Source organism: Triturus cristatus, chromosome 8 (genome assembly GCF_964204655.1).
Source record: "Triturus cristatus chromosome 8, aTriCri1.1, whole genome shotgun sequence".
NCBI lineage: Eukaryota > Metazoa > Chordata > Amphibia > Caudata > Salamandridae > Triturus > Triturus cristatus.
The window spans coordinates 29,250,831-29,275,738 of record NC_140591.1 but is presented as its reverse complement, the minus strand read 5'-3'; the positions used below and the strand labels follow the sequence as shown (position 1 = coordinate 29,275,738).

Below are 24,908 nucleotides of genomic sequence, written 5' to 3'. Positions count from 1 at the left end.
AGCCAAATGGCGGGACAAAAACTACAAAGGGGCCACACAAAAGCAAGATTTGACGAGGGGCACAGCAAGGAACCAATTACAAGTGATGGGCATTGCCAAAGCCCACAGAATGAATACACCATGCCTCGCAGAGAATGAGCACTGCCGAGGCTCCACCTAAAAAGGGCATGGGTCTAATGCCCCTGCTGGCCACCATACCTGTGACGGCATTCAATCGTAAAGTGTGAGACATTTTGTCAACTGCCGGGTTCCTGTTTAACTACGATTTGTTTTTTTAAGAACAAACCTATTAGTACATAGGTCGCATTAATAAAATCTTTACTGGTCACAAAGATACCCGTCACAATTTGAGAACAACAGTTTTCAACTAGATAATTCTACATCTGGCCCTATAGTATAAGATGTTCAAGAATTTTATAACCTGAAGTGAAGTTGGTCAAACGAGAGGGGTGTCATAATACTTGCTTTTATGTTGACATTGTTTCTCTCCTGAATTGGACATAACATTCATTTGGTATTAATCCTAATAGCAAAGTCGTTATAAACTGAGACTCAATGTCGTTCATTCCTGTGACTGATTACAAACTCATGTGAATCTATGTAGAAAGATTACTTACCTGCCGGGCAGAAGGTATTTTTAACTTCCTCAGAGCACGGATCAGCCATGGAATAGGCCCCTCGCTCTTCTTTGATGCCGTCTGAGACCATCACTATGTTGAACTCTTCTTCTGTAATAATGGGGAAACCAAAGATTTATTTCACAGTCAGTAACATGAGCTGTAGTGCCGTAGTCCGCTTCAACTCCTGACTGTCCTCATTAAGTCCATTCATTTTACAGTCAGTCACAGAAGAAGAGGCAGGATCACTGGAAACCTGCCATCTCCTGCTTAGATTTCATTAGATTCATGGTTAACTCAGGCATCCACAAATATATGCATTTCAGGAAGCTCTTCTGTATCATGTCCTATTTGATCTCTCAAGTTTCACTTTCACATTTTCTGAACTGCCTAGAATTCCTCTCATCTAACTCTGTATGTAGATTGAGCTCGATGTCCTGTTGCCCTGTGCCCTCTAATTAGTATATGAAGGAGTAATTCTTCAGTCAAGGGTGTGCCCCCTCTACCCCCACCACCTGTGGTCTCCTGCAGTAACCTCTTAATAATCAGAGGATGCCAAAGGACAGAGGAGACAAATATACCAGTTGCAGGGTGTTTGTTATTTTTTTAAACACATTTTTTATTAAGCAATTGTTTAAGAGCACAGTTCCATCAAGGTAATGCAATATACGTTTGTGGGCCGCACGCAGGGGGCCTTTTCCACACAAGTGTGTAATACATGTCCCAGCTCTGATCCCCTGGAGCATGCCCTGACCCGTTCGGGAACATCTCAGTCCCTCCACCCTGGATTTTTATGTGGTACAGACCCTCCACTTTCCCTCCTACGCCTGGCTGTTGGAACCCCTGTGGTGTTTCCATGGACCCCAGATCTTTTCAAATTTACGGCCACAGGAGCTGTATGTTGCATTTTCTGCTAACTGGCACCAGTCCAGGTCCTCCTCCCATTCCCTGATCGTTGGGGACCTGCCTGCACCCCATAGTCTGGCTATATTGCGCTTTGCCCACACCTAGCGCCATATTTAACCAAGTACGCAAGTGGAAGGGCCACTTCTCTTCCCCTGACACACCCAGCAGCAGAGCTGCACGGTGTTTTAACCCACTCAAGGCTCCAGAAATGCAAATTGTGAACTTGGCTCCATCACAACAATCCTGAATGGCTGTGACAGAACAGGGTGAGGGTCTTCAGTAACACTGGGGAGGACTTGCATCACAGAGACCCAGGGGTATGAGTTTAACCACCTAGTAAGCAGGAAGCATTAATTGACCTTACGGACAAACTTGCACAGTGAGAAGAGGCGTTTACCCAATGTCTCCACTCGCTTTGATTCCCTGTCAGGGTGGAGTAATATGAACATTTTTGGGGTTGGTCCAGCTGGTGGAGGCCGAGGCTCTCAAGTGCTGCAACAAAAAGGCGGGTTGACCTGGAGCAGAGCGAGGACGTCTGGAAATGTACTGGATAGCCGGAGTGTGCTGGTTCAAAGCTGATAACAGACGGTAAAGGCCTCATTAAAAAAGTAGGAGAGACTAAGAAGCAGTCTACTCAGGCTGCAAGACTTCCGACAGAACGTTGGTTTTCACCTCCATTGTGGAAAGTTGGAGGTCAAGGATCTCAACTGCCCTACGCATAACCATGGCATAGGGTGTAGATTCTTCAGCAGTCAGACCAGGAGGGGAGAAAAGAGCTGCCTCAGTAGAGATGTCAGGGCCCACTAGAATCCTGACAGTCCTCATACCAATTATGGTTAGCATAGCACTAAGCAAACTCATCACTCAGATCAGGATCGTTGTCAGAGTTTGTGCCAAAAAGAGAATGTAGTAACTGTTGCCTGTCTGGTGGTAACGTAAGAGCAGAAACTTTGGTCTGATTCAACTGGGACATTGGACCGGCATTAAGTTGACGCCGTAAAGGACAATCGGGCCGCTTCTTCGGGGGGTGATGTTGGCATTCAATCAATCAATCGATATCTTTATTCGGATTCAGATACATATCCATAAAAGTACAGACAGACAACAACATATGCAGTAAAAATTCCAGTAACATAGGGGCAATTAAAATATCCAATTAAAACTGGTCCTCCATTAATACGATGCATAAAATAGTAGAAAGAAAACCAAGTTTATTAAAACATTTATATAGCAAAAATTACATACAACTTAAAGTTTAGAAGAAACGGAGTAAAATAATATGATTCAGCAGGGGCACAGAGTTACGAGTGAGCACCGCCACTTTCAGAAAAGAACCAACACGGAAGGTTAGCTCATCGTCTTTCAGGGCGATTACCTTCCCATATGCTGCCTTGTAGTCATTCTCAGGTAAGGCCTTAAAATATGGAATCAAAAACCTGCTAAGTATTGAATAATAACTACAGAAAAATAAAAAGTGCTGCATAGATTGTTTGTGTTGGCTGTTGCATGGGCATGGCAAATGATCGAGGTTGGGCATGTACCCCGCAGGGAATGAGAGCATGAATTTCATGGTGTCAGTCCTCAGCCGGAAAAGCAGGCCCCTTTCCCAACAACCGATGGGTTTTAATAAGTAGCTAGAGGGTGCGCGTGAGGTGTTCTCAGTATGCATTTATCTAGCGACGGACGTGTTCTTACTCTCTTTATCAAATCTAGCATTCCTGTAAGATGCAAAAAGAGCCATCTGAAGGGATTTCTTACTAATGGTACCAAGGTCTGGAGGGATTGAAAATAAATGTTCATGGTTCACACGGGTTAGACTTTTATATACAGCTGCCAGCCAAGGTATGTCCATCCCCTTATCACATTTTAAACAATCTAATATTATCTCCCTAGTAAGTTGGGCCGCAGGGTTTTTCCAAACTCTCAACCAAAATAATGCTGGCGAGCCTTAATATAATCTTCGATATATGGCAAATTAAGTTCACAATGACTGGCATATTTAGAAGAAGAAATGGGTGCGGCCAGAATTTTATGGCAAAATCTGTTCTCTTCGTCCTGGATGCTACCACAATTAGTGTGTCCCCAGACTTCTGCACCGTAAGTGGCAATTGGTATGCATTGGAGATTGAAGATTTTAACAGTAGCAGATACAACCTCTGTGTTCCTCGGCTTTGGCAATCCAAGTAACATATTAGTAGAGTTTGTAAACTTTCTCCTACAGTGAGCCACATGGTCAGCCCACAATCCATTTGAAGCAAATACCAGCCCCAGTTATGGGAAAGTGCGAGTGCTTTGTGAACTATTTGATTCTAAAACAATGGATGTGTTAAAATACTTCTTCGACCCACACGCCATTAAAAAAAGATTTTTTTAAATTAGTACATAATTTCAGGGCGACCATAAAGTCTACAAAGCCCCGCACCAAAATGCGGAGAGCTTTTGGGGTGCGGCCCATCAGCACCGCATCGTCTGCGTATAACAGGGCAGGAAGTTTGCTACCATTGATGCAGGGAACATCATGGGTTAGTGTTACCAAGGACTTATTCAGATCATTCATATACAAAATAAATAGGAGAGGGTCCTGGACACAGCTCTGCCTGACCCTTCTGCCAACTTCAATGACTTTGGATACCTCACCATCCCTGCTAATGCACACCTGGGCGTGTAGGTCATTATGCAAGTGAGCAAAAAAATGTACGAGGGACTCGTCCAGGCCATAGTTTAGAAGAGTAGTCCAAAGCGTGACCTGTTGACAAAGTCGAAGGCCGAGGTGAGATCCATAAATTCTAGATATATAGGTGTTTTCTTAGCAACATTGTATTTGCCAATAATCAGGTTGAGGTTAAGTCATTGTTCAACTGTACCAATGTGGCTTCTGAACCCCAACTGTCAAGGGTGTAGGATCTGAGCTTCCTCGGCCCATGACCTGATCTTATTATACAGGACCCTCCCTAGACTTTTCAGCGTATTATCAATCAGGGAGATTGGCCTGTAACAACTTGGGTTGGCACGGTCCCCCTTTTTAAAAATCGGCACAATAATACTGGGTATGGTGGAATTTGTTAGATTATTAAAAACATTCAGCAATAGGGGCACCCAAAAGTCCGAATGACTTTTAATAAGGTCGATGGGCAAACCATCAGGGCCGGGGGCTTTGCATCCCAGGCTCTGATCGATAGCCTCCTCCATTCCCAATAAGTCAATCAGAACCCTAGTGGATATTGTGTACTCGTTAGTAGCTATAAGTGGGTCTGGGGTAGAATAGATCTTCGTAAAGTGTGCTTCCCAGGACTCAGTAGAAATATTGCAGCCAACTGTGGACATAGGATGTCCCAAGGACCTCATGCCAGCTAACCAAAAGTCCTTACCATTTTTTAACGAGGTGGCCCGGGCAAGATTTTCCCAGTGCTCTCTTGTTATTTCCCCCTTTCTAGTTGCTATTGCTAGTTTGTAGCGTAGTCTAAGTGATTTAATAAGGGAGCTGTCTCTAGGTTTTTTGACAAGCGCCCTTCGGAGAGCTCTATTAGCTGCAGAACAGTCAGCATTAAACAAACCTGGGTCCGGATAAATTTTCTTAACAGGTCTAGACAACAATGTTTTGACGCCGGCACAAAGCTGCGTGAAGGCGTCGACTGCCTCGGAGTTATGTTCCTTAAAAGACAGACAAGTGTCGATTAAGTCAGGACATGTTCTTACCATCCTACCAAATAAGGCATTGTTATCTATACCACGCCAGACCAATCTGAGGTTGTCGGTAGAGGGGGACAAATCCTTTGCGCCACACTCTTTATCATAGGTCGGTCTGGATGCGAGGCTAAGAGTTAAGTTAATGGGGTTGTGATCCCCATGTAATGTAGGGACAACCTCAGCTTTTAGCACACAATTCTCTAACTGGGTGGTAATTAAAATATAATCGATAGTAGAGGACGAGCCCCTGCCTCTATAAGTAGGTTCTATGTGGATGGCTCTTGTCGAAAATGTGGCAAGCTCCATCACATCTGAAAAATTGTTAATACTTAGGAGGTCTAATAATTGGGCCCCTCTATTGCACAATGGTGCCGTGTTCGTGGGATGGATGGCAAGATGAATACCCCTTGGTTGCTTGACATTAAAATCAACCCCTAGACACCAGGGGGCGCCGGACCAACATGGCCGCCTAACGGAGCGGCTCCGAGCGCCCGGCCAGTCTTCTCCAACAAGGTCCCCTCCTAGACGCCCTGGCTGGGAGCCGATGGGCGCATCGAGACGCGGAGCAGTCCCGCAGCCTGGGGGAGAAATTTGAAGCGCTCTGGTCCTCCCCGGGCGCCGCCAGCCGCGTTCGAAGCGGCCCGGGGTGCGGACGCGGAGCGCCTGGAGAGAAGTCCGGCGGCGAGGGCTACTGGAGCCCGCGGCGCCCACGAGGTATCCGGGCCCTGGGCCTCCAGGGGCACAGTGGGAGCAGCCTGGTTGCAGCGATCACGGGGGCAGACCCTACGTTCTGCAGACCCTGCTTGCCAGTTGGGGAGTGGAGCTGCTTCAGAGGGGCGGCTTGGCGCCGGGTGGAAGCCGGTGAGTGCGGCGGCATCAGCGCGGACTGCGGTGTCACGGAGGCGGTGCGGGGGCTCCTGTGGCGGATCCAGGAGGGGAAATTGGTGATCCCCTGGCTACCTTCCCCCCCCTCACTTGCTGTAGCCCCTCCGGGGGCACCCGCCTGGACCCGCGAGGGGGCACTGTGGGGCCTGGGGCTGTCCCTGAGTGTCGGGCCGCGACCGGCGGTCGGGAGACCTGGCTCCCTCTTCTCGCCCGCCCTGCAGCAATTGCCCACTGGTGTGGAGTGGAGAAGTACGGAGCCTTACAGGCGGTGACGGCATCGGCAGCGGGCGGAGTGAGGTGGCGGCGCATCATCTTGGACCCCGACGGGCTGTGGAACGGCGGCAGTCCCGGGGGAGGGCTCGGCTGTCACATCGGGCAGCGCCCCGGGAGGCGATTTGCGGGGCCTGGGTCTGCCGGTCGCCCGGGTGAGTGGACATCTTACCTACCCGTTCCTCCTCCTGCCGCCCGGATCCCCGGTCTCCCTGGGCTTGCCGGGATCCTCTGCGGGGTCCACCGGTGGGTGCGGTTGTCCCCCGCGGACTGCGTGAGGCCATCACGGGCAAGGACAGGGCCTCCAAGCCGGCCCCTGCGGCCACCCAAACCAGGATTGACCAATTCACGCCCTTCGAAAGGGGACCTGGCTCGAATGGGGAGGCGGCATCGGCCCCTGCCACGGATCTGGCGGCCATCTTGCAGGCCATTAATGCATCCCGTTCCTCCCTGGAGGGCATGGTAGGTGAGGTCAAGGTGGACGTTGCCCTTCTCCGCCAGGACTTGCGCAATGCTACTACCCGCATTTCTGAGGCCGAATCGCGAATCTCGACAGCGGAGGACGACATCCGTCAGCTGCAGGATCAGGTGCGGGAGCTCACCACCCACTCTAAGGAGCTACACTGCCGGGCTGAGGATGCGGAAAACCGGGCGTGTCGCAGTAACCTCCGCTTGGTGGGGTTTCCGGAGGGGGCCGAGTCGGGCCGGGCCGACGACTTTTTGGAGGGCTGGTTCCGATCCTGGATGCCAGCGGACAGCCCATTGGCCTAGTTTGTTGTTGAGAGGGCCCACCGCTCCTTGGCCCCGAGGCCTCCAGGAGCACCCCCCCGCCCCTTCATTCTCAAGATCCTTAACTTCAGAGACAGGGATGCCATTCTCCGCGAGGCCTGGCGTGCTGACTCTCTCAACTTTCAGAACCATAAAATCATGATCTTCCCGGATTACACTCGGGAGGTCCAGGAGCAGCGGCGATCCTACGTGGAGGTGAAAACGAAGATGCGGTCCCGGGGCCTTCAATACCAGCTGCAGTTCCCGGCCCGCCTTCGAGTCATCTTTCAGCATAAGGCCATCTTCTTTGAGACGCCTCGAGCCGCTTGGACTTGGTTGACGGAGGAACATCCGCTGCATCGACCTGGACAGGGCTCACCGTCGAGTAGTCGCAGGGGACCGAATACATCCAGGCCGTCCAGGATCAGTCGTAGGAGGCGCACCGTGCCCCGGGGACGTGCTGAAGGGGAGGTGGTGGTCACACGTTCCATGGGACGGCCGCGTCGGGCCTCTGGAGCTTCCCCTGCCTCTTTGGTTGCCCCCGCCAGCCCTGTTGCTGTGGACTGCCGGGCCGGGTGCCCGGTGCGGTCGGGCTCTGTGGCCCCGCCTGCTGGACCAGTGGACACCTCGGACCTCTCTTGCAGTCCCGTTATTTGACTCGCTCTTGATGCAGGTGGTTTATTTGATTGCTGGGGGACTGGGGATGGTTTACCGGGCCGCCAATGTTAGTACTTGGACTTCCGTGCTCCATTTCAGAGATAGCTCTCGGCCAGGGCGGAGGATTGGGTCAGTATCCGGTTAATTGGGGGTCCACTAGGTGCTTAAGCACGAGCGTTTTAGCTTGGTCGTTGTTCTTCACAGTTAGGGCGACAGATGCTTCCGTTCTCGAAGTATAGGGTGGGGGGTTGGGGTGGTTTGGGGTTGTTTCTTTCTCCTATGGAGGATTCGGTTGGCTGGAGAGATCCTCCTCAGTGTTATTGTTCTGTGGCATCATTGCGTTCTTGACCTTCCCGCTGGCCTGCTTGCCCGTGGTCTCTCCCCTTGGGGAGCCCCTGTGCCTGCGTCCGTCCCCCCCCCCCCCCCGCTCTCCATGTTGGGATCACGCTCCGGGGACGTCCCCCCTCTGCGTACACTAGATGCTCCCACCTGGGGTGATGGCCGACACTAACATTCCTAAGGCCGCCATGCGCATTCTGTCCTGGAATGTCAACGGTCTTCTGGACCGCTTCAAGCGCATGGTGGTCCTTAAATACGCGCAGCGTCTGGGGATTGATGTCCTTCTTTTGCAGGAGACCCATCTTCTTGGCAACAACTGTTCCTTTCTTACTCGTTACGGGTATGATAGGGTGTGGCACTTGGGCTTCGTTAGGGGTTCCCGGGGAGTGGCTATCCTGCTTCGGCTGACTTTTCCCTTCGTTCTTGCCCAGGTGCATTTCGACTCCCAGGGCACAGCGGTTGCGGTTTCTGGAGCCCTTGAGGGGCGTCCCCTAGCCTTTGTCTCTCTGTATGCTGCCCCGTCCCAGTTGCAGCCCGTCCTCTCATACACTGCAAACTTACTTCCCACACTCCCGGCGGGCGTGCTTGTCTTGGGGGGGGGATTTCAACGCGGTGTATACGCCCAACATGGACGCGAAGGGCCCGGTCTCCCTTGCCAGGGCTACCCGCTCGAAGCTGCTATCGGGCTGGGCCGAGGCCCAGGGTTTGTGTGATGTGTGGAGGGCCTGGCACCCGCAGGCCCGCCAGTACACCCACACCTCGGCGGCGCACCACTCGCATGCCCGGATTGATTTAATCTTTGTCCCCTCCACTGAATGCGCGGGGGTACAAGATGCCCGCATTCTTCCCAGGGGCCTCTCGGACCACTCTCCGCTGCTTTTGGCCCTTGGCCCGCCTCCCTTCTCCGTCCGCCCTGTGTGGCGCCTGAACGCTTGGTTCCTTCAGGATAAGGACTTCCGGAAGTCGGTGGGAACTGAGATCTCTAATTACTACCACCATAATGTGGGATCCGTCTCCTCCGCGGCCGTCCTCTGGAAGGCTGACAAGGCGACTATTAGGGGAGCGGCTAAAGGTCTTGTGCAGCAGCAGCGCCGAAAGCATCTCCAGCGGCTTACTGAGTGTGAGGCGCAGGCCCTGGAGCTTGAACGAGACCCGGAGACTTTGGATGACGCCGGGCGGGCGCGACGTCTGGTCTTTCTAGGGGACGAAATTCGCTTGCACTCCATGGAAGCGGCGAAAACTTTATGGCGCTCCTCGGTGGCGCGGGTGTACGACTGGGGGGACAAGAACGGTGCTCTTCTCCACCGGCTGGCCACCTACCCCCGGTCAAGCAGGATTATCCCCGCTATTGAGGGCCCCACCGGTGAGACTCACACGGCCTCCGTGGCGGTGGCTCAATCCTTTGCCGATTATTATTCCACGCTGTACCGTGCTCGGGAGCCTGGGATCCCCCTTAGGGAGCTGTTGGGATCAGGTGGTGCGGGGCTGCAGTGCTTGGGGCGTGAGGCTAGGGAGACCGTCGACTCGCCCGTTACTCTGCAAGAAATTGATGAAGCCATCAGCCACCTGGCTCCCGGCAAAACCAGGGTCCGGATGGCTTCCCACAAGAGTACTACGCCCACTACCGTGAGACCATCGCTCCGCAGCTTTTGGGCCTTTATGCAGAGGTGATAGAGAAGGGTTTGTTCCCACCGGAGACGGACATGGCTACGATAGTCGTTCTCCCTAAGACGCAGCCTCCGTCGCAGTCCTGCTCGGACTACCGACCGATATCTCTTATTAACACGGAGATCAAAATATACGCCACCATCCTGGAACAGCGGCTGCGTCCTTACCTCGACTCGCTGATCCACCCGGACCAGTGTGGGTTTATGCTGAACCGGGGAACTCAACACTGCTTGCCGCGCCTGCATCTCGCCATGGCTCACCGAGAGCGCCTCTCTCCGTATCTGGCTTTGTTGTTGGTCGACTTTGAAAAAGCCTTTGACTCGGTGGGGTGGGTCTACCTGGACGAGGTGTTGGGAGAGGATGGAGTTCGGTCCTCAATTCCGCCCCATGGTCCGGATCTTGTACGCGGCTCCACGGGCCAGGGTGTTGGTGAATGGGGCTCTCTCTCACCCGTTTTCTATCGGGACGCGTCAGGGCTGGCCACTCTCGCCCCTCCTCTTTGCTCTGGCAATGGAACCTTTGGCTATTCTGGTCCGCTCAGACCCTGCTCTTCGTGGGTGGGACTGGCCGGGCATGGTCCCCGATAAAATAGCTCTGTATGCCGACGATGTCCTCCTTTACCTCTCCGACCCAGCTACTTCTGGCCCTATTGTGCGTGGGATTCTTCGCCGGTTTGGTCGGGCGTCGGGTCTCCGTCTCAACCCCAAGAAATCGGTCTTGGTTCCGCTGCACCCGGCTAGAGATTGCTTCGATTGGCAGTCCGATATTCCCATCCGGAGGCTATCTTTTAGGTATCTGGGTCACCCTTCTACCGGAGCTCTGTTGGGCCCTTAACGTGGCTCCTGTGGTCAACAAGGCCAGACAGACCTGGCGAGATGGCAATCGCTCCCATTGAATCCGTTGGGGAGGATTGCTCTCTATAAGATGATGATCCTTCCCAAATTCCTGTACATGCTGCAAACACGCCCTGCTCTCTCCCTCGTCCGTGGTTCCGGGACTTGGATAGTATGGCAACCAAGTTTCTATGGGGTGGCGATAGGGCACGTCTGGCCCTTGGCCGGTGCCGGATTCCATCACACGACGGAGGTATGAGCATGACCGACCTATACTTATACTACCTTGCGACTCGGCTCCTGGTGGTCCATGACTGGTTCTCAGGCGGTTGGGACGATCCGGCCTACAGGCTGGAGGTACAGATACTGGGGTTCCCCTCTATTCAAAATATGCTCTACAGGGCGATGCTTCCTCGGTCGCTTCCAGATGTTGTACGGGCCCCCTTTTTGGCTTGGCGTGCGGCTCTACGGCATACCCGGTGGTCGGGGAAACTGACCCGCGTTACACCACTCTGACATGGCACTTGGCTGCGGGAGGTCACGGGCTTGGAAGGATTTCGGGCGTGGGACCTCCTTGTGATCTCCTGCTTAGGCGATTTGTGGCGGGGGAGTCGTATGTGCTCCTTCCGGGAGCTTCAGGCTCGCTTCTCGTTGTGCCCCTCACAGTTTTACAAATATCTCCAGCTGCGCCACGCGGTTCGGTCCCACGTCCCTCTAGATTCGCGGATCCCTGACCATAGCCCACCAGAAGCACAGGTGATGATGGGGTTTCTGGGTAGGGGGGGTATCTCCCGTATTTACCGGGCCCTGGTCAATAACACCCCAATGGACTGGGAGGACACGAAACTGCGCTGGGAGGCCTGGGTGGAACCACTGGATGAGGCCGATTGGAGGGACGCCCTTATGGCACCTAGGACGATCACCTCCTCGGCCAGGCTGCGGCTCATCCAATTGTACTACTTGCACACCGCCTATCTGACCCCGGAGCGCCTGCACCGTGCGAGTCTCTCCCCAGATGCTTCCTGCGCACGTTGTGGGGCGGACCCGGCGGACTTCTTCCACATGGTGTGGACCTGCCCGCGTCTGGGAACCTACTGGGGCGAGATTAAGGCTGAACTAACTGAAACACTGGGGTGGGAGGTTCCCCATGATCCCAGAATGGCCCTGCTGGGGATAACAGACGGTCTGGACGGTTCCCGTCATGAGAACTTTTTCCTCACTACGGCTTTGGTGGTGGCGAAGCGAGATATTGCTGCCGCCTGGAAGCGGCCGGACCCCCCCAGATGTGCTACGTGGAGGAGGGGGGTGGACTGGTGCGCAACACAGGAGCGCACGATGTATTCGGCACGGGGCTGCCCTAAGAAGTTTCGCAGAGTGTGGGGGAAGTGGCTAGGGGATATGATTTAGGGGTGTCAATGTGGGTGGGGGGAGTGAAGTGGTCGGGGAGGGGGTGGGAGGTTGTGCTGATGAAGGTCAATGAATGTATAAAATATTTTTTGATGCCAGTTCGCTTGGACGGTTTTCCATGTATTTTTTGTTTTGTATGTTTAGTTGCAAAAATAAAAATTTGCTTATCAAAAAAAAAAATCAACCCCTAAACAAAGTCCACCAGGTTTAGCGACACATTTAGTTGTCTGTAAGTTAGAAATTAAATTAAACAAATCGATAAAATTCATATTAGGGACATTTTTAAAATCATTATTATAAAAATGGATTAAGTAAAACAAAATCCCCCGTTTATAAATTATGACCTGAAATTTATCATTATTGGTAGCGAGGACCCTGGCACGACCCCCTGCCATGATGTTAATTCAAATTGAAAGGCCTCCCACTGGCCGGCCGGAGTCTGGGATGGGAGCTACGGTGTTAAAACATACAAACCCCTCCAAAAATAACTCCCGAGTAGTCCAAGTCTCCTGAAACATTACAATATCCTGTTTATGAACTAACTCCTACCAGTCTGGCAGCTTCTGTCCTGCAATTAAATACAACTTCAAGTGCACAGTGCATATCTGAGTAGACCAACGTAATGGTAATGCTTTGGTTGAACTACTCTTTGATTGGCTGACCCACAGAGCACTTCAAACGTCTTGTTATATCCTGCTGCAGACATTAATCAGCTCTGTTTCCACTAATAGCGAGCCCGCAGCACATCTCAGTCCACTCAGAGGCGACATTTCTGAAGTTACACTACGAGGTTAGGAGCAGCTGACCCCTTTGGGCCTAAAAGATTAATCTGTGGGAAACTCTTGTCACTTCCATTAGAGGGTTGGAGAGAAAGTGAAGGGGTGTTTGTATTTATTGTTTTGGACAGGCAACTGCAAGAGATTTGCGAAGTTACTTGGAGCACTACACTGCTTACCATTAATCGTTCCATTAGGGAGCTTTACTAATCAGACTGGGAAAAAAAAAATCTGCAATTAGTTGTGGTTTCTGGTAACTGAAGCATTGGCTTGACGGCACCAGCTGTCTACCAAAGGATTTGCATTTGAACATTTTTGTTAAATTTAAAAAGGAGCTTGTAAGTGTCAATCACTTGGAAAGCCCGAACACTGGTTGGAAGAGGAGATGGCAGGAAAGAAAGTATTCAGGCAGTGTCTCTATAAACACGAGTGATAATGTTTATATACGTATCTGGAACCTGCAACTTTTCTCAATATTCCTAGTGTCTCACTGCCAACATCTGGGCAATTGTAACAGAGAACAATTTCTCATTCCACTGAGTCAGGGAACACAATGTCATCACAGACAGTACAAGTGACACTAAATGAGGACAACATCCCCTTCACAAGAAAAGCAGTCAGAGTAACATTATAGGACGCCATGGGATACAGTGCAAATATGCAGGTGGCAACACAGCAACATGTGTAGATGTGCACAACACCACACAGATCATTGACAAAGGTCATGTTCCAATTCTGTTATGGCCTCTCCACCACACAAGGCAATGCACAAAACCCAAATGAGTCCATCGGAAGGGCTAGTAGGACTCGATTAAATCAAAGGAGTTTTGGAAAGACTTACAAACATATCACTGTTCCTACATTGAGTGGTGTTCTGATAATTTGCAGGCCACGAAAAATCATTAACATTTTACCAGATCTCAAGGTATAGTGTCTTGAATAATCTACTAGACACAGCTGTAAGGTACTTGCCCCATAAATAGGTCTCAAATTGTGTGATCTTAGGTAAAAAATGAATTTACAGAGTCACCTTTTTCTGCATTATCACAAGAGCACCTTCAAATACGCGAGTTCATCATTTCTGCTGTACAAAAAACTCGTTTGATTTCATAGACTAAACTTTTGCTACATGTAGAATAAGAATCTAACCCAACCTATAGGGTACACATGACCCATGACTTGCCTCTTAGGTCTCCAACACCATTGTCCACAGGGAGGGGGCAGGAATGTTTCTCAGTTCATATTTAAAAACTCACTCGTAATAAATATATTACTTAAGTAGGATGTGATAGCGTGCGGTCATTTACAGACAGCACATTTCCAGTTAAATGGCCATAAACCTTCCCACTAACATACACTTTTACTGTTAAAACTATATAGGGTATATCCAGTCTGTGGAAATTGGGTTTCAGCAAAAATATTTAGCATGGACTGTGCCAGAACCCATGGACCTTTAGTGTTAGGAAGACTTCCCCCCTTGGTTTACTGTAAAGACCATCTCTTGAGTCTTAACAATATGGGTGAGCCTTTTGCATTTACCCCCTTGGAGTTCAATGACCTCTACCATAAGACTAACTGCTCCTGCCCGTCATGTGGTTTTAGGGTCCGGTATCCTTCTTTCTGAGATGGGAGATTTACCAATGCTGACAATCACCTACCTGAAAGGGACGTTAATCAGTGGATGTCTACCGTAAGGAAAACCTGAAACGGTTCCTAATCTATACTAGGTCCCGAGTAAGCATAACGCGGAGTTTGTACAAATGTATGACCCGGACTGGGTCTTGATCAGGGAGACATGGGCAAATACTTTGCTGACACCTTCTCTTCAGGCTATGCTATAATCAGACTTGACAGGGAGGGCAAACCTGGAGGTGGTCTAGCTATAGTTTACTGAATTTTCACTGTCACATAGAGTCACTTAAAAGTACCAGCTTGCGCGAGGCCTTTTATTTTTTTATTATAATCTCGTCCACTGACTCGTTCTCCGACATTTTACTGTACAGACCTCTGGACCCTAGGTCCCTGTTCCCTAATGAATTTGCAAATTCTATAGAGCTTCATCTGGCCAAAAATAAGGTAACTCTTATGGGAGACTTACATTTTAACTTGGAGGAGACCAGGAGTACGGACTCATGAGAACTTATTGACACCATGGCATTTCCTGGACTCTCGCAATCGGTCAAAACCCCCACACATCTTACATGGGGTAATTTCCAACGATGCCAGGCTGTCAGTACAAGAGGTATTATTAGCCCTGACCTGGTCTGATCATCAGGCGGTAGCTTTCACTTTAGATGTCTTTTCTACCCAGATCAAAGATAACCCTGTCTCTAACACAACATTCCAAAGGAATTGGAAGGGGGTATCCGGAAAATGTCTCTTGAGTGCCCTTAGAAGCAATTCTTGCACTGCATCTGTAGACACGGATGAGGTAGCCACAGAATTTGCAGCATGGTTAAGCTCGGCAGAGGAGGTAGTCGTGCCCGTCAAGGGAATTAGAACTTGTAGGAATTACTTTCAGCATCTTGGTTTACCGATAGACTAAGACTACTGAGACAGGCCTGTCGTCTACAGGAACGCAGCTGGAGGAAACCGTATAAGAAGCATAATAAAATCTTATATAAGAATGCTATTAGAGAGTACAAAAATGATATTAGAGAAGAAAAATCTCTTTTGCACTAATAAAATTGAATCTGCATGCTCCTCGAAAGAACTCTTTAAAGTGGTCCACCATCTCGCATCGCCTCCAGCTACCTCAGAAATTGAGAGCTCACCAGAGCTCTGCAACAAGTTAGCAGGATTCTTCCACTCCAAAGTCACCAATATGTACAAAGAATTTGTACTCTAAAACCAAAAAGAACAGGCAGACTTTTGGCCCGCCACCTCTCAGAAGCAAAACTGTTCTGCTATCGCGGAGGAGAGTCACCCCACATCTCTGTCCCGGTTTCCACCTCTGCCTTACAAGAAAACGGCAACCTATTTTCTGAACCTAAAATCAGGATCTCCATTGGAACCTTGACCTCCTAAAGTCCTCCAAATGGCAACAAGTACTACAACTCATCCTCTAACTACCATTATGAATAGAGCAATCAATTCCGGGTTCAACCCAAGGTTGTGGAAAGAGCCTGTGGTTAGACCTCTTCTCAAGAAACCCGAAGGACCTCAAGAACTATCGCTGCATTTCGTTGCGCCCCACTCTGGCCAAGATCCTGGAGAAACATCTTAACCACAATTTGACGGCCTACATGGAGTAAGAGGGTTTGCTGGAGACTTCACAGTTCCGCTTCAGATCCCATCATTATACTGAAACTGCCCTAATATCCACAACTGACCGTATCAGGCATCTAGTTGACGAGGGGCTTGCCGCGGCGCTGATCCTTTTGGATCTGTCCACGGCCTTGGATACCATCTCCCATACCCTACTCACTGAACGCCTCCAGTCCTTGAGTATAGGAGATATGGCCTTGAAATTGCTCGCATCATTCCCAGATAGTGATCATAAGGGAACATAAATCTGACCCTTTCTCCCTGCCTCGAGGGGTCCCTCAGGGATCCTTCATGAGCCCCACGCTATTTAACTTGTACATTATACCGCTGGCCAGACTTATCCGTTTCTATGGTGTACAGGTTATGAGGTATGCAGACGACACACAGATCATTGCATCCATTTCAAAGAACACAGACGCCATAGCAGCCACCTTTTACATCTGTATGAATGCGGTGGCCACATGGATGAGCAGGCATTATCTGAAGCTGAATGGTGAGAAGACAGAAGTGTTGATGTTTGGGAGTCAGTTATCTGTATGGAACCAGAATTGGTGGCCCGACAGCCTGGGGGCACTGCCCATCCATACTAACTTAACTAAAAACTTAGGAGTCATCTTGGACAGTGACTGGTCGTTGGATCTTCAGATCAATAGTACTGTGGCAACCTGTTTCTGGATCATTAGAACTTTGCAGAAGACCTTCCCATTTATCACTTCCCATGCACGGAAACAGATGGCCATAGCGCTTCTCTCATCCAGGATAGATTATTGCAACGCACTCAATTTGGACACCAATAAAACAACCCTTACTAAATTGCAATTGGTGCAAACCTCAGCGGCCAGGTTTACACTAAGCATCCCCAAATACATGTCAGTCTCAAAAGGATTGCATGAGCTACACTGGCTCCCTGTACAGAAGCGGGTCACCTTTAAGGCCATGTGCAGTGCTAGCCCTGGAGGAATCAAATCCATGTTCTGATGGTAATCCCCAAGTAGACCTCTTTGAAAGTCAGTCCACAATTTAGTGGTCATCACCAGAGTGCGGATAAAGAAATGGGGAGGCAGAGCTGTCTCGGTCATCAAGCACTTGAATCCCCTCTATCTGACCAGCATGAAGTTACATATGTCCTTTAGAAAGGCCTTAAAAACCTAGCTCTTCTCCTTGTAATATTGCCTTTTCAACCTTCGTCGCAAGGCAGGGTTACTCTCGGGATTGGCTATCATCTCTTTGACGCCCTTGGGCAAATTACTGCGCTATATAAATTTATAACATTTCATCATTTGCACATCACCAAGTAAAGTGTTATCATTTGTTTTCATCACACGGAGTTCCCAAAAATATGCTTTCATAACCACTGAAATACATTTTGAAATGTTTGCACAGTTAATTTACAAGCTTTTTAAATGTTGTGAGTTAGAAAAAAACGACACCATACAGCCTTTCATTCCACACAGCACGATTGTCAGACAGTTCACTTTACCAAATCTTCTAACTTTGTGGTCAGAAAAGAAAAGTAAATACCAACATACAGGCTAAAACAAGCAGCAAATTATAGGAATACATAAGCTGACACTTGACCTCGGTCTCTGAAGGCAGAGCAAATGTGACAAGATGAAAACAAGATTTAAAGGCATTGTTACTGCTCATTCACTTTCCGAAAAGAACACCTACTCTTTGTCAGTTCACCAAACCGGGCCAGCTGGCATTAAAAATAGTTTGCCTTGATTAAATCTGACCCCCCGTAGCAAGTGGGCGAGTACATTTCTCGAGGCCTGATTCAGCTTGTGTAACATGGCTTCTACATGTGAAGGGACAAGAAACTTCAAAAGTCTCCATTTTATGTAATAAAATCTCAGCCTATGCCAGAGTTCAGCTTTCTCCAAGGGCTCTGATGAAGCCAGCATTCTAACTGAGGCAGGGCAATGAATATGCCACCCATTTCATTAACCCCAAGCCCAACCTCTCCCCCCCCCACCATTCCCCACCCCAGGAAAAAATACATGTTGTTACAAGTGAAATGTGCACTTGTTTGGCACATATTGGCAGGAGCAAATATAAACTTGTTTATTACCTCATGTAAAAATAGAGGTTAGCTAGGTGGAAGGATAGAAGCTTATAACCACTGCAGGTTACCAGGCCTACTTCTGTAAGCTCTTCTGAAATTCTGAAAATTTAAAACCTGCAGCCGTGTAAGGTCACAGGCCTAAGGGGGAACTTTTGTGACCTTCTTTAAGAATGGGGCTTCTCTCTCGCCTGCGGAGGCCGTGCACCCATGGGAGCCCTGCTGGGGCCCCCCCAAAGTCGAGTTCTGACAGCCTTTCTGTGCCAGAAAGGCCGGCACAGAAAGGCTGCTGAAACCCGACATCGTAATCCCAAGGGCGGAAAGAGACACCCTTGGGATTACTGACAGCCTTCCAACTGTCGGACGGGCTCTCCGACCCCGTCGGAATGACCTGCTGGATTCCTTTCCGACCGCTTCTATTGTAATGAGGTGGGCGGAAAGGAATCTGACCAGCAAGTTACGATGCTGTCGGAAAGGCTCCTTTTCTGACAGCCTAGTAATCAGGCCCGTAGTCTGTTGTATGTGGGATCTTTGCCCTGTTGCAAACATTTTCTACAGAGCCTAAAAACTTGTGTGGAACATGCTGAACACAAGTTGTCAACTGTCACCTGCAAACATTTATAACATGTTCAATACCTGTACACAGCTATAATGTATTAGGAGCACATGCGCTTTGAAAACACTTAAACCCATTAGCTGGACATAGGCAGTACAAAATTAGATAAAGAAGTACTATGGCAGTTACGCGCGACTATGTAAACTATAAATCAAACTAACACACTCATTGATCAATGAGGTCATATAACAGATGATGAGTGAAGTAATATGTGACATCATAAGCAGTGCATAACGGGGGCACTGCTAACTAACTAAAGCAGGTGAATTTGGTGTAATTCCGTTCAGCGGTTCGGACTGTAGTTGTGTTGAAAATCACTATGGGAAATTGCATGGGGAAAATGTGTTTTGGGTCGACCCTTTTCTCGGCCCTCGATTGATGGATCACACTGAAACTATCCAGACAGCAGATGAAGTGCCTGGTACACTAGTTTTGAACATTTCGTGAAGATTGAGCAAACTGTGCCAAAGTTATTAGCAAAACCAAAAAAGCAGGATATTTATAGATATAGATATATATATATATATATAACCACCATGTCAAGAACAAATCTACATCCTAGATATGCGCTGTTCGTCCAGGAGAAAATCAGTAAGTGCCAATTTACAATAGCACATTTACAAATCTATAAAAAAAACTTAACATCTATCCTATGGGGTTGGAGGTTAAGTCTAAGCCACCTTTTAAACTAAATAGTTGTGAATTGTCAGCGACATGGAATATTTTACTCCATAACTCATCAACAGCCCTACTATTGGTATCTATTAAAGTAACCATTCAAAAAATGCAGATGCTTAAAGCCAAGCTACAAAAAGAACTGGAACTTTTAAAGAACACAAAAAGTGACTCTGAAGTGGCACACATACTACAGAGGAATGCAGTAGTAAAAAAAGATGACTACCAGGAATGCTATTGAAATGAAATCTGCAAAACTAAAAAGAGATATGTTAAGATTTCATATACCTCCTCTTCCAACTCACCATTTCATAAATCATTCTGTTTTTAGAGATGTTCTTGTCAGCGAAAGCCCTGTGAGTAAACAGCATAAAAAGAATAGAAGATTTATAAGACAAAAAAGGATGCATAGCATCAGTCAGCTACAACCCTTCCAGACATCCGACCCAGTTATTGACCTGACTGGAGGGCTCCCATCACTAGGTGAATTGAACCTCTTGAGCAAAGGCCTCTATTACTGTCCTGTACCGAAGGATCATAGTACTGCCAACATGATGAGAGACCTAAAAACCTTCGAGAGAAGATGCAGACTTGCAGAATACTTTTACAATAATTCTAATGTTGATCTGCCAAGCTACCTTCCAGATCCATTTAAGAAGTTCCACCATCCCAAATCATGGACTCCTCAATGTGGTAGAAATCCTGTCCTCGATACATACATTTTATCCATCAACAAACTCATCAAGGAATCAACACCTAAAAGGATTTTTGATAACATTACCCGAGAAGAAAGAAAAGCTCTCCACCTCCTACAACAGAGAATGGATGTCATTATAAAACCGGCAGACAAAGGTGGTGCAGTGGTTGCCATGAAAGTAAGTGATTATATTGAGGAAGGAATGAGACAACTAATGGATACCAACACTTACAAACCTTTAGAAACTGATCCCACAGAAGACTTGAACAAAGAAATTAAGAACATGGTTGTAAGATACAGGAGCTTAAACCTCATTGATGAAACAACAGCAGATATAATTGTTCATCACAAACCAAGACCTGGAAAATTTTATATGCTTCCCAAAATTCACGAAATGAACAATCCAGGCCGTCCCATCATCTCTGGCAATGACACAGCCACTGAGAAACTATCTTTATTTGTCGACCTGCACCTCCAGCCCATTGTACAGGAACTTCCATCATTTATTAAAGATACCAGTCACTTTCTTCAGATTACTGAAAAATTAAACCAAACCTATACATTTTATGATGATACTCTTCTGGCTACATTTGAGGTTACATCATTATACACCAATATACCATGAGGATGGGCTTATGGCATTATCTGAAGCTCTTAATAAAAGAACTGTGAAAAAGCCATCAACAAATGTGTTTACCAACTTTGCACAAGTTATCCTTAAATCCAACAATTTTACATTCAATGGTAAACACTATCTGCAGATACAAGGGACTTCCATGGGTACTCGGATGGCTCCATCCTATGCAAATATCTTCATGGGCAAACTAGAGAACTGTATACTTGCTACTTCTAGCATCAAACCACTGGTATGGCTACGATACATTGATGACATATTTATAATATGGAATGCAGGAAGTACAACTTTGGAACAATTTACAGCTTATATCAACAATATCCATCCTACCATCAAATTTACCAGCAGCAATACTAAAACGAAGCCTCATCTCCCTTTTCTGGATGTGCTACTGTGAGAAAGTGGCTCTGTATATACTGTTCCCTAATAGGTACAGGGTGTACAGAGTCCACAGTCCCCCAGGGGCTGATAGAGGTTAAAGTTAGGTATGACCTTACTCTCTAAAGTGGTAGCTTGGTCGAGCAGTAAGGCAGTACCAGAGGACAGTGTAAAGCATTTGTTGTACACACTCAGTCAGCAAATGGTCTCACACACTCAATAACTGAACTCTAGGCCAATGGTTTATATATATACAATATATGCTTGTTTTATTTTTAGAACCACAAAGGGAATACAAATGTACTTTCTCAGAATGAGAAGTTGAATATAAATACTTTTGCAATAAGCAATGGATTTTTGTAAATGGTCACAGTTGGTTGCAATAAACAATCCTATTTCCTAAACATAACAATGCATTGAGCTCAATGGTAAATTCAGGTTATTTGTAATAAATTACTTTTCAGATTACTTTTGGAATTCCAGGTCTGGTTCCTAGATCCAGCCCTGGGACAATATTCAGAATCAAGTGGTGAAAGTCGACTTAATTACTGTACTGATTTTTAAATAATATTTAGCTATTTCAAAAGTTGACACTTAGAAAATATTTCAAAGAAAACATTCAATGGATCTCTATGGCAAGAAATTCAAATTGCAGGTAGAGTACTTTATCGTTACTTTTGTAATCCAGGTCTGGGTACCTAGACTCAGCACTGGGGTCTTTATCAAAAACAGGCAAGTAATTACGTTTGCAGAAATTGCACCATTTTAAAAGAATATTTCAAGATTGCAGAAATCAACACTTAGAAGAAATTTCACAGAAAAGCAGTCAATGGTTTCCTATGGAAGAAAAAGGAGTTACAGGTAAGTGTAGTTGTGGGTACTTTTCAGAGTCAGTGCTGGGCACCAAGATCCAGCACTGGGAGCTCACCTAAGAGCAGGTGAGTAAATTCGTTTTTGGTACTCAGCTGATTTTTGGTGAATATTTTGAGTTTTGAAAAGTTCACACTTAGAAGAATTTCCAAGAAAAAGCCAGCCAATGTTACCCTATGAGAGAAATGAAGATCGCGGTTTAAGGGTAAGTTCTCGACTGGCAGAGTTGAAGTTCTGGGCATAGACTCAGGGGCCTCCCAGTGTCAGGTAGGTACAGTCAGTTCACCCTCAGCGGTTTCAGGACGGCCGGGTGCAGAGATAGTTAGGCCCAATGTTAGCCTATGAGGAATACCGGGCCTGGTTTGGTGGCTGCTGACTAGCAGGCCACGCGGCTGTGGGAGCTGGGCTCCTGGTCACTCACTCAGGGCAAGTGGGGAAGTAGGCTAGTGTAGAGATTGCACTGCCAGGGCCACTCGGGCAGCTGGGTGCAGGGTGCTTTTGAGCCGTCGGGCGCTCAATGGAAATCAATGGGAATGTTCCGGTTAGGAAAAAGGCTGCAAGCTCGGGGACGAGGATGCTTCAGGTGCCACCACCACTTCGAGAGGTAAGTTGGATAGTTGTAGGTTAGGTGGGTACCCCGGGATTGGGCACAGGGGGCCGCAGGGCGCCGGGTGCAGATGTGCCTTTTGGATGTCGGAAATCTTACCCTCTTGTTGATCGCGGTTGGGGTGGCACTCTGTTCTGAGGCTGCAGGCTTCTTCCGGAATGTCGAGGGGGTCCTTGGGGGCCGGACTCGGGGTCACAGTCACCGTGGGGTCGTCCTCAGGGTCTTTGTCCACTCCGGCACTGGCCAGGCTTGGCTGGTGCAGAGTGTGCTGGGTTCGCGGTTCCGGGCTGCTGCCAGGGGTTAGAAATAGGTTTCTGAGTAGAGCCTCTACTCATGGGAGTCCCAGGGGCTTAGAGCCAAAAGGTAGCCAGGTCCTCTGGGGTTTGGTGAGGTTGCTGGCCACGAGAAATGCCGCGCTGGTGCAGGTCCGGGAGTCGACAGGCCGGTAGGGCTGGGGCCAAAGCAGTTGGTGTCTTCTTCCCTTTTTAGCAGGTGCAGGGCAGGTCTTTGTTCTTCTTGCTCTTCTTGTAGTTTTTCGAATCTGGAATCTGGGGAAGGAAGGTTCAGGGTGCCCCTAAATACTAGATTTAGGGGCGTTATAGGTAGGTGAAGGCCAGGGACCAATGGGTCCTTGTCCTGGGGTGGGTACACCCCGTATCCTGCCTCTCTCCTGTGGGAGGGGGGCAGTAGCCTAATCCTGATAGGGTAGGGCCTCCCATCTTCAAGATGGCGAGAGCCCGGAGATGTGGGGTGGGCAGGCTGGCACATCCCCTGTCCTTGTATGGGGTTTCCGGCCAACCTTCCCGCCAGAGTAGGGGGTTGCAGTGGCCTGGGGAAACTCCAAATGGCGGCATGCCTTTGAAGCTTCCCTTTGCTCATACTGGGGGAGGAGATTTCTCACCTCACCCAGGATGTGCATTGTTGCAGGCCCGGGAGAGCAGGGGCTCTCCCACCCAGGGGTCCAGCAACGTGTCTGCTGTGTGGCAGCCTGGGCAGCCTCAGAGCAGACGTGGATTGTAGGTCAGCTGTAAGGGGGCATCTCTAAGATGCCCTCTGGGGTGCTTAGTACATTAAATCCCACACTGGCATCAGTGTGGGTTTAATGTGCTGAGAAGTTTGATACCAAACTTCCCAGTCTTCAGTGTTGCCATTATGGTGCTGTGGAGCTCGTGTTTGACGAGCTCTCAGCACCATGTACTCTTAAATGGCAGCACTGCACTTACAGTGCCCAGGAATGGACCCGGGTACTGTAGGGGCACAGGGCTCCTGCTCCTGTGCCCATACCATAGGCGTAAGGCACCCAGCTAGAGGGGTGACTGACATATGCCTTGGCAGTGTAGGTGATGGGCATGGCACAGAGATGTGTGCCATGTCGACTCTTTGTTTTGTCCTGCATCCAGACACTCAGCCTGCAAAGGCAGTGTGTGTGTGTAAGGGTACAGGGCCTCTAAGGGTGGCGACTCTTTGTTTTGTCCTGCATCCAGACACTCAGCCTGCAAAGGCAGTGTGTGTGTGTAAGGGTACAGGGCCTCTAAGGGTGGCACAACGAGTGCTGCAGCCCCTAGAGGCCTTCCCTGGCCTAGGGTACCATTTACCAGGGGCTGACATGTGGCTAGGGTTTGCCAATTTGGAGTTTGTGTGTTTTAAGGAAGGAACATAGGCCCTGGGCACCTGATTGGCAGGAGTCCAGGGTACACTTAATCAAAGTACATTCAGCAATTTAGCAAAAAGTGGGGGCATACCATGCAAGAAAGATGGCACTTTCTCACACAACCCCCCCACCACCCCCCCCCCCACAAACGAAAGGTGATGAGACTAACCTTGTCCTATGGAGTCTTCATTGTCTAAGTGGAAGAACCTGGAAAGTCCATCTGCATTGGCATGGGCAGTCCCTGGTCTGTGTTCCACTTCAAAGTCCATTCCCTGTAGGGAGATGGACCACCTTAGTAGTTTTGGATATTCCCCTTTTACCTGCATTAGCCATCTGAGAGGTCTGTGGTCAGTTTGAACTAGGAAGTGGGTGCCAACCAAGTATGGCCTCAGCTTCTTCAGGGACCAAACCACAGCAAAGGCCTCCCTCTCAATGGCACTCCAACGCTGCTCTCTGGGGAGTAGCCTCCTGCTTATAAAAGCAACAGGTTGGTCTTGGCCTTCATCATTGGTCTGGGATAGGACTGCTCCTATCCCTAGCTCAGAGGCATCAGTCTGCACTATGAACTGCTTGGCATAATCTGGAGCTTTTAGAATTGGTGCTGAGCACATTGCTTCTTTTAGGGTGTCAAAAGCCTT

General features: G+C 48.7%; 1 protein-coding gene across 2 annotated transcripts in view; it reads right to left on the bottom strand.

Annotated features, from left to right (window-relative positions):
- The window catches only part of LOC146799880 (general transcription factor II-I repeat domain-containing protein 2-like), an 83,401-nt gene that overhangs the window by 36,017 nt on the left and 22,476 nt on the right, over window positions 1–24,908 (bottom strand). Inside the window, exon 3 of one of the 2 annotated variants that reach the window (XM_085620802.1) lies at window positions 618–728. The exons of the other annotated variant lie outside the window; for it this stretch is intronic. Within the exon in view, the coding sequence (XP_085476928.1) occupies window positions 618–728 (111 nt within the window). The remainder of the gene's footprint in view (window positions 1–617; window positions 729–24,908) is intronic. 2 annotated transcript variants of the gene reach the window in all.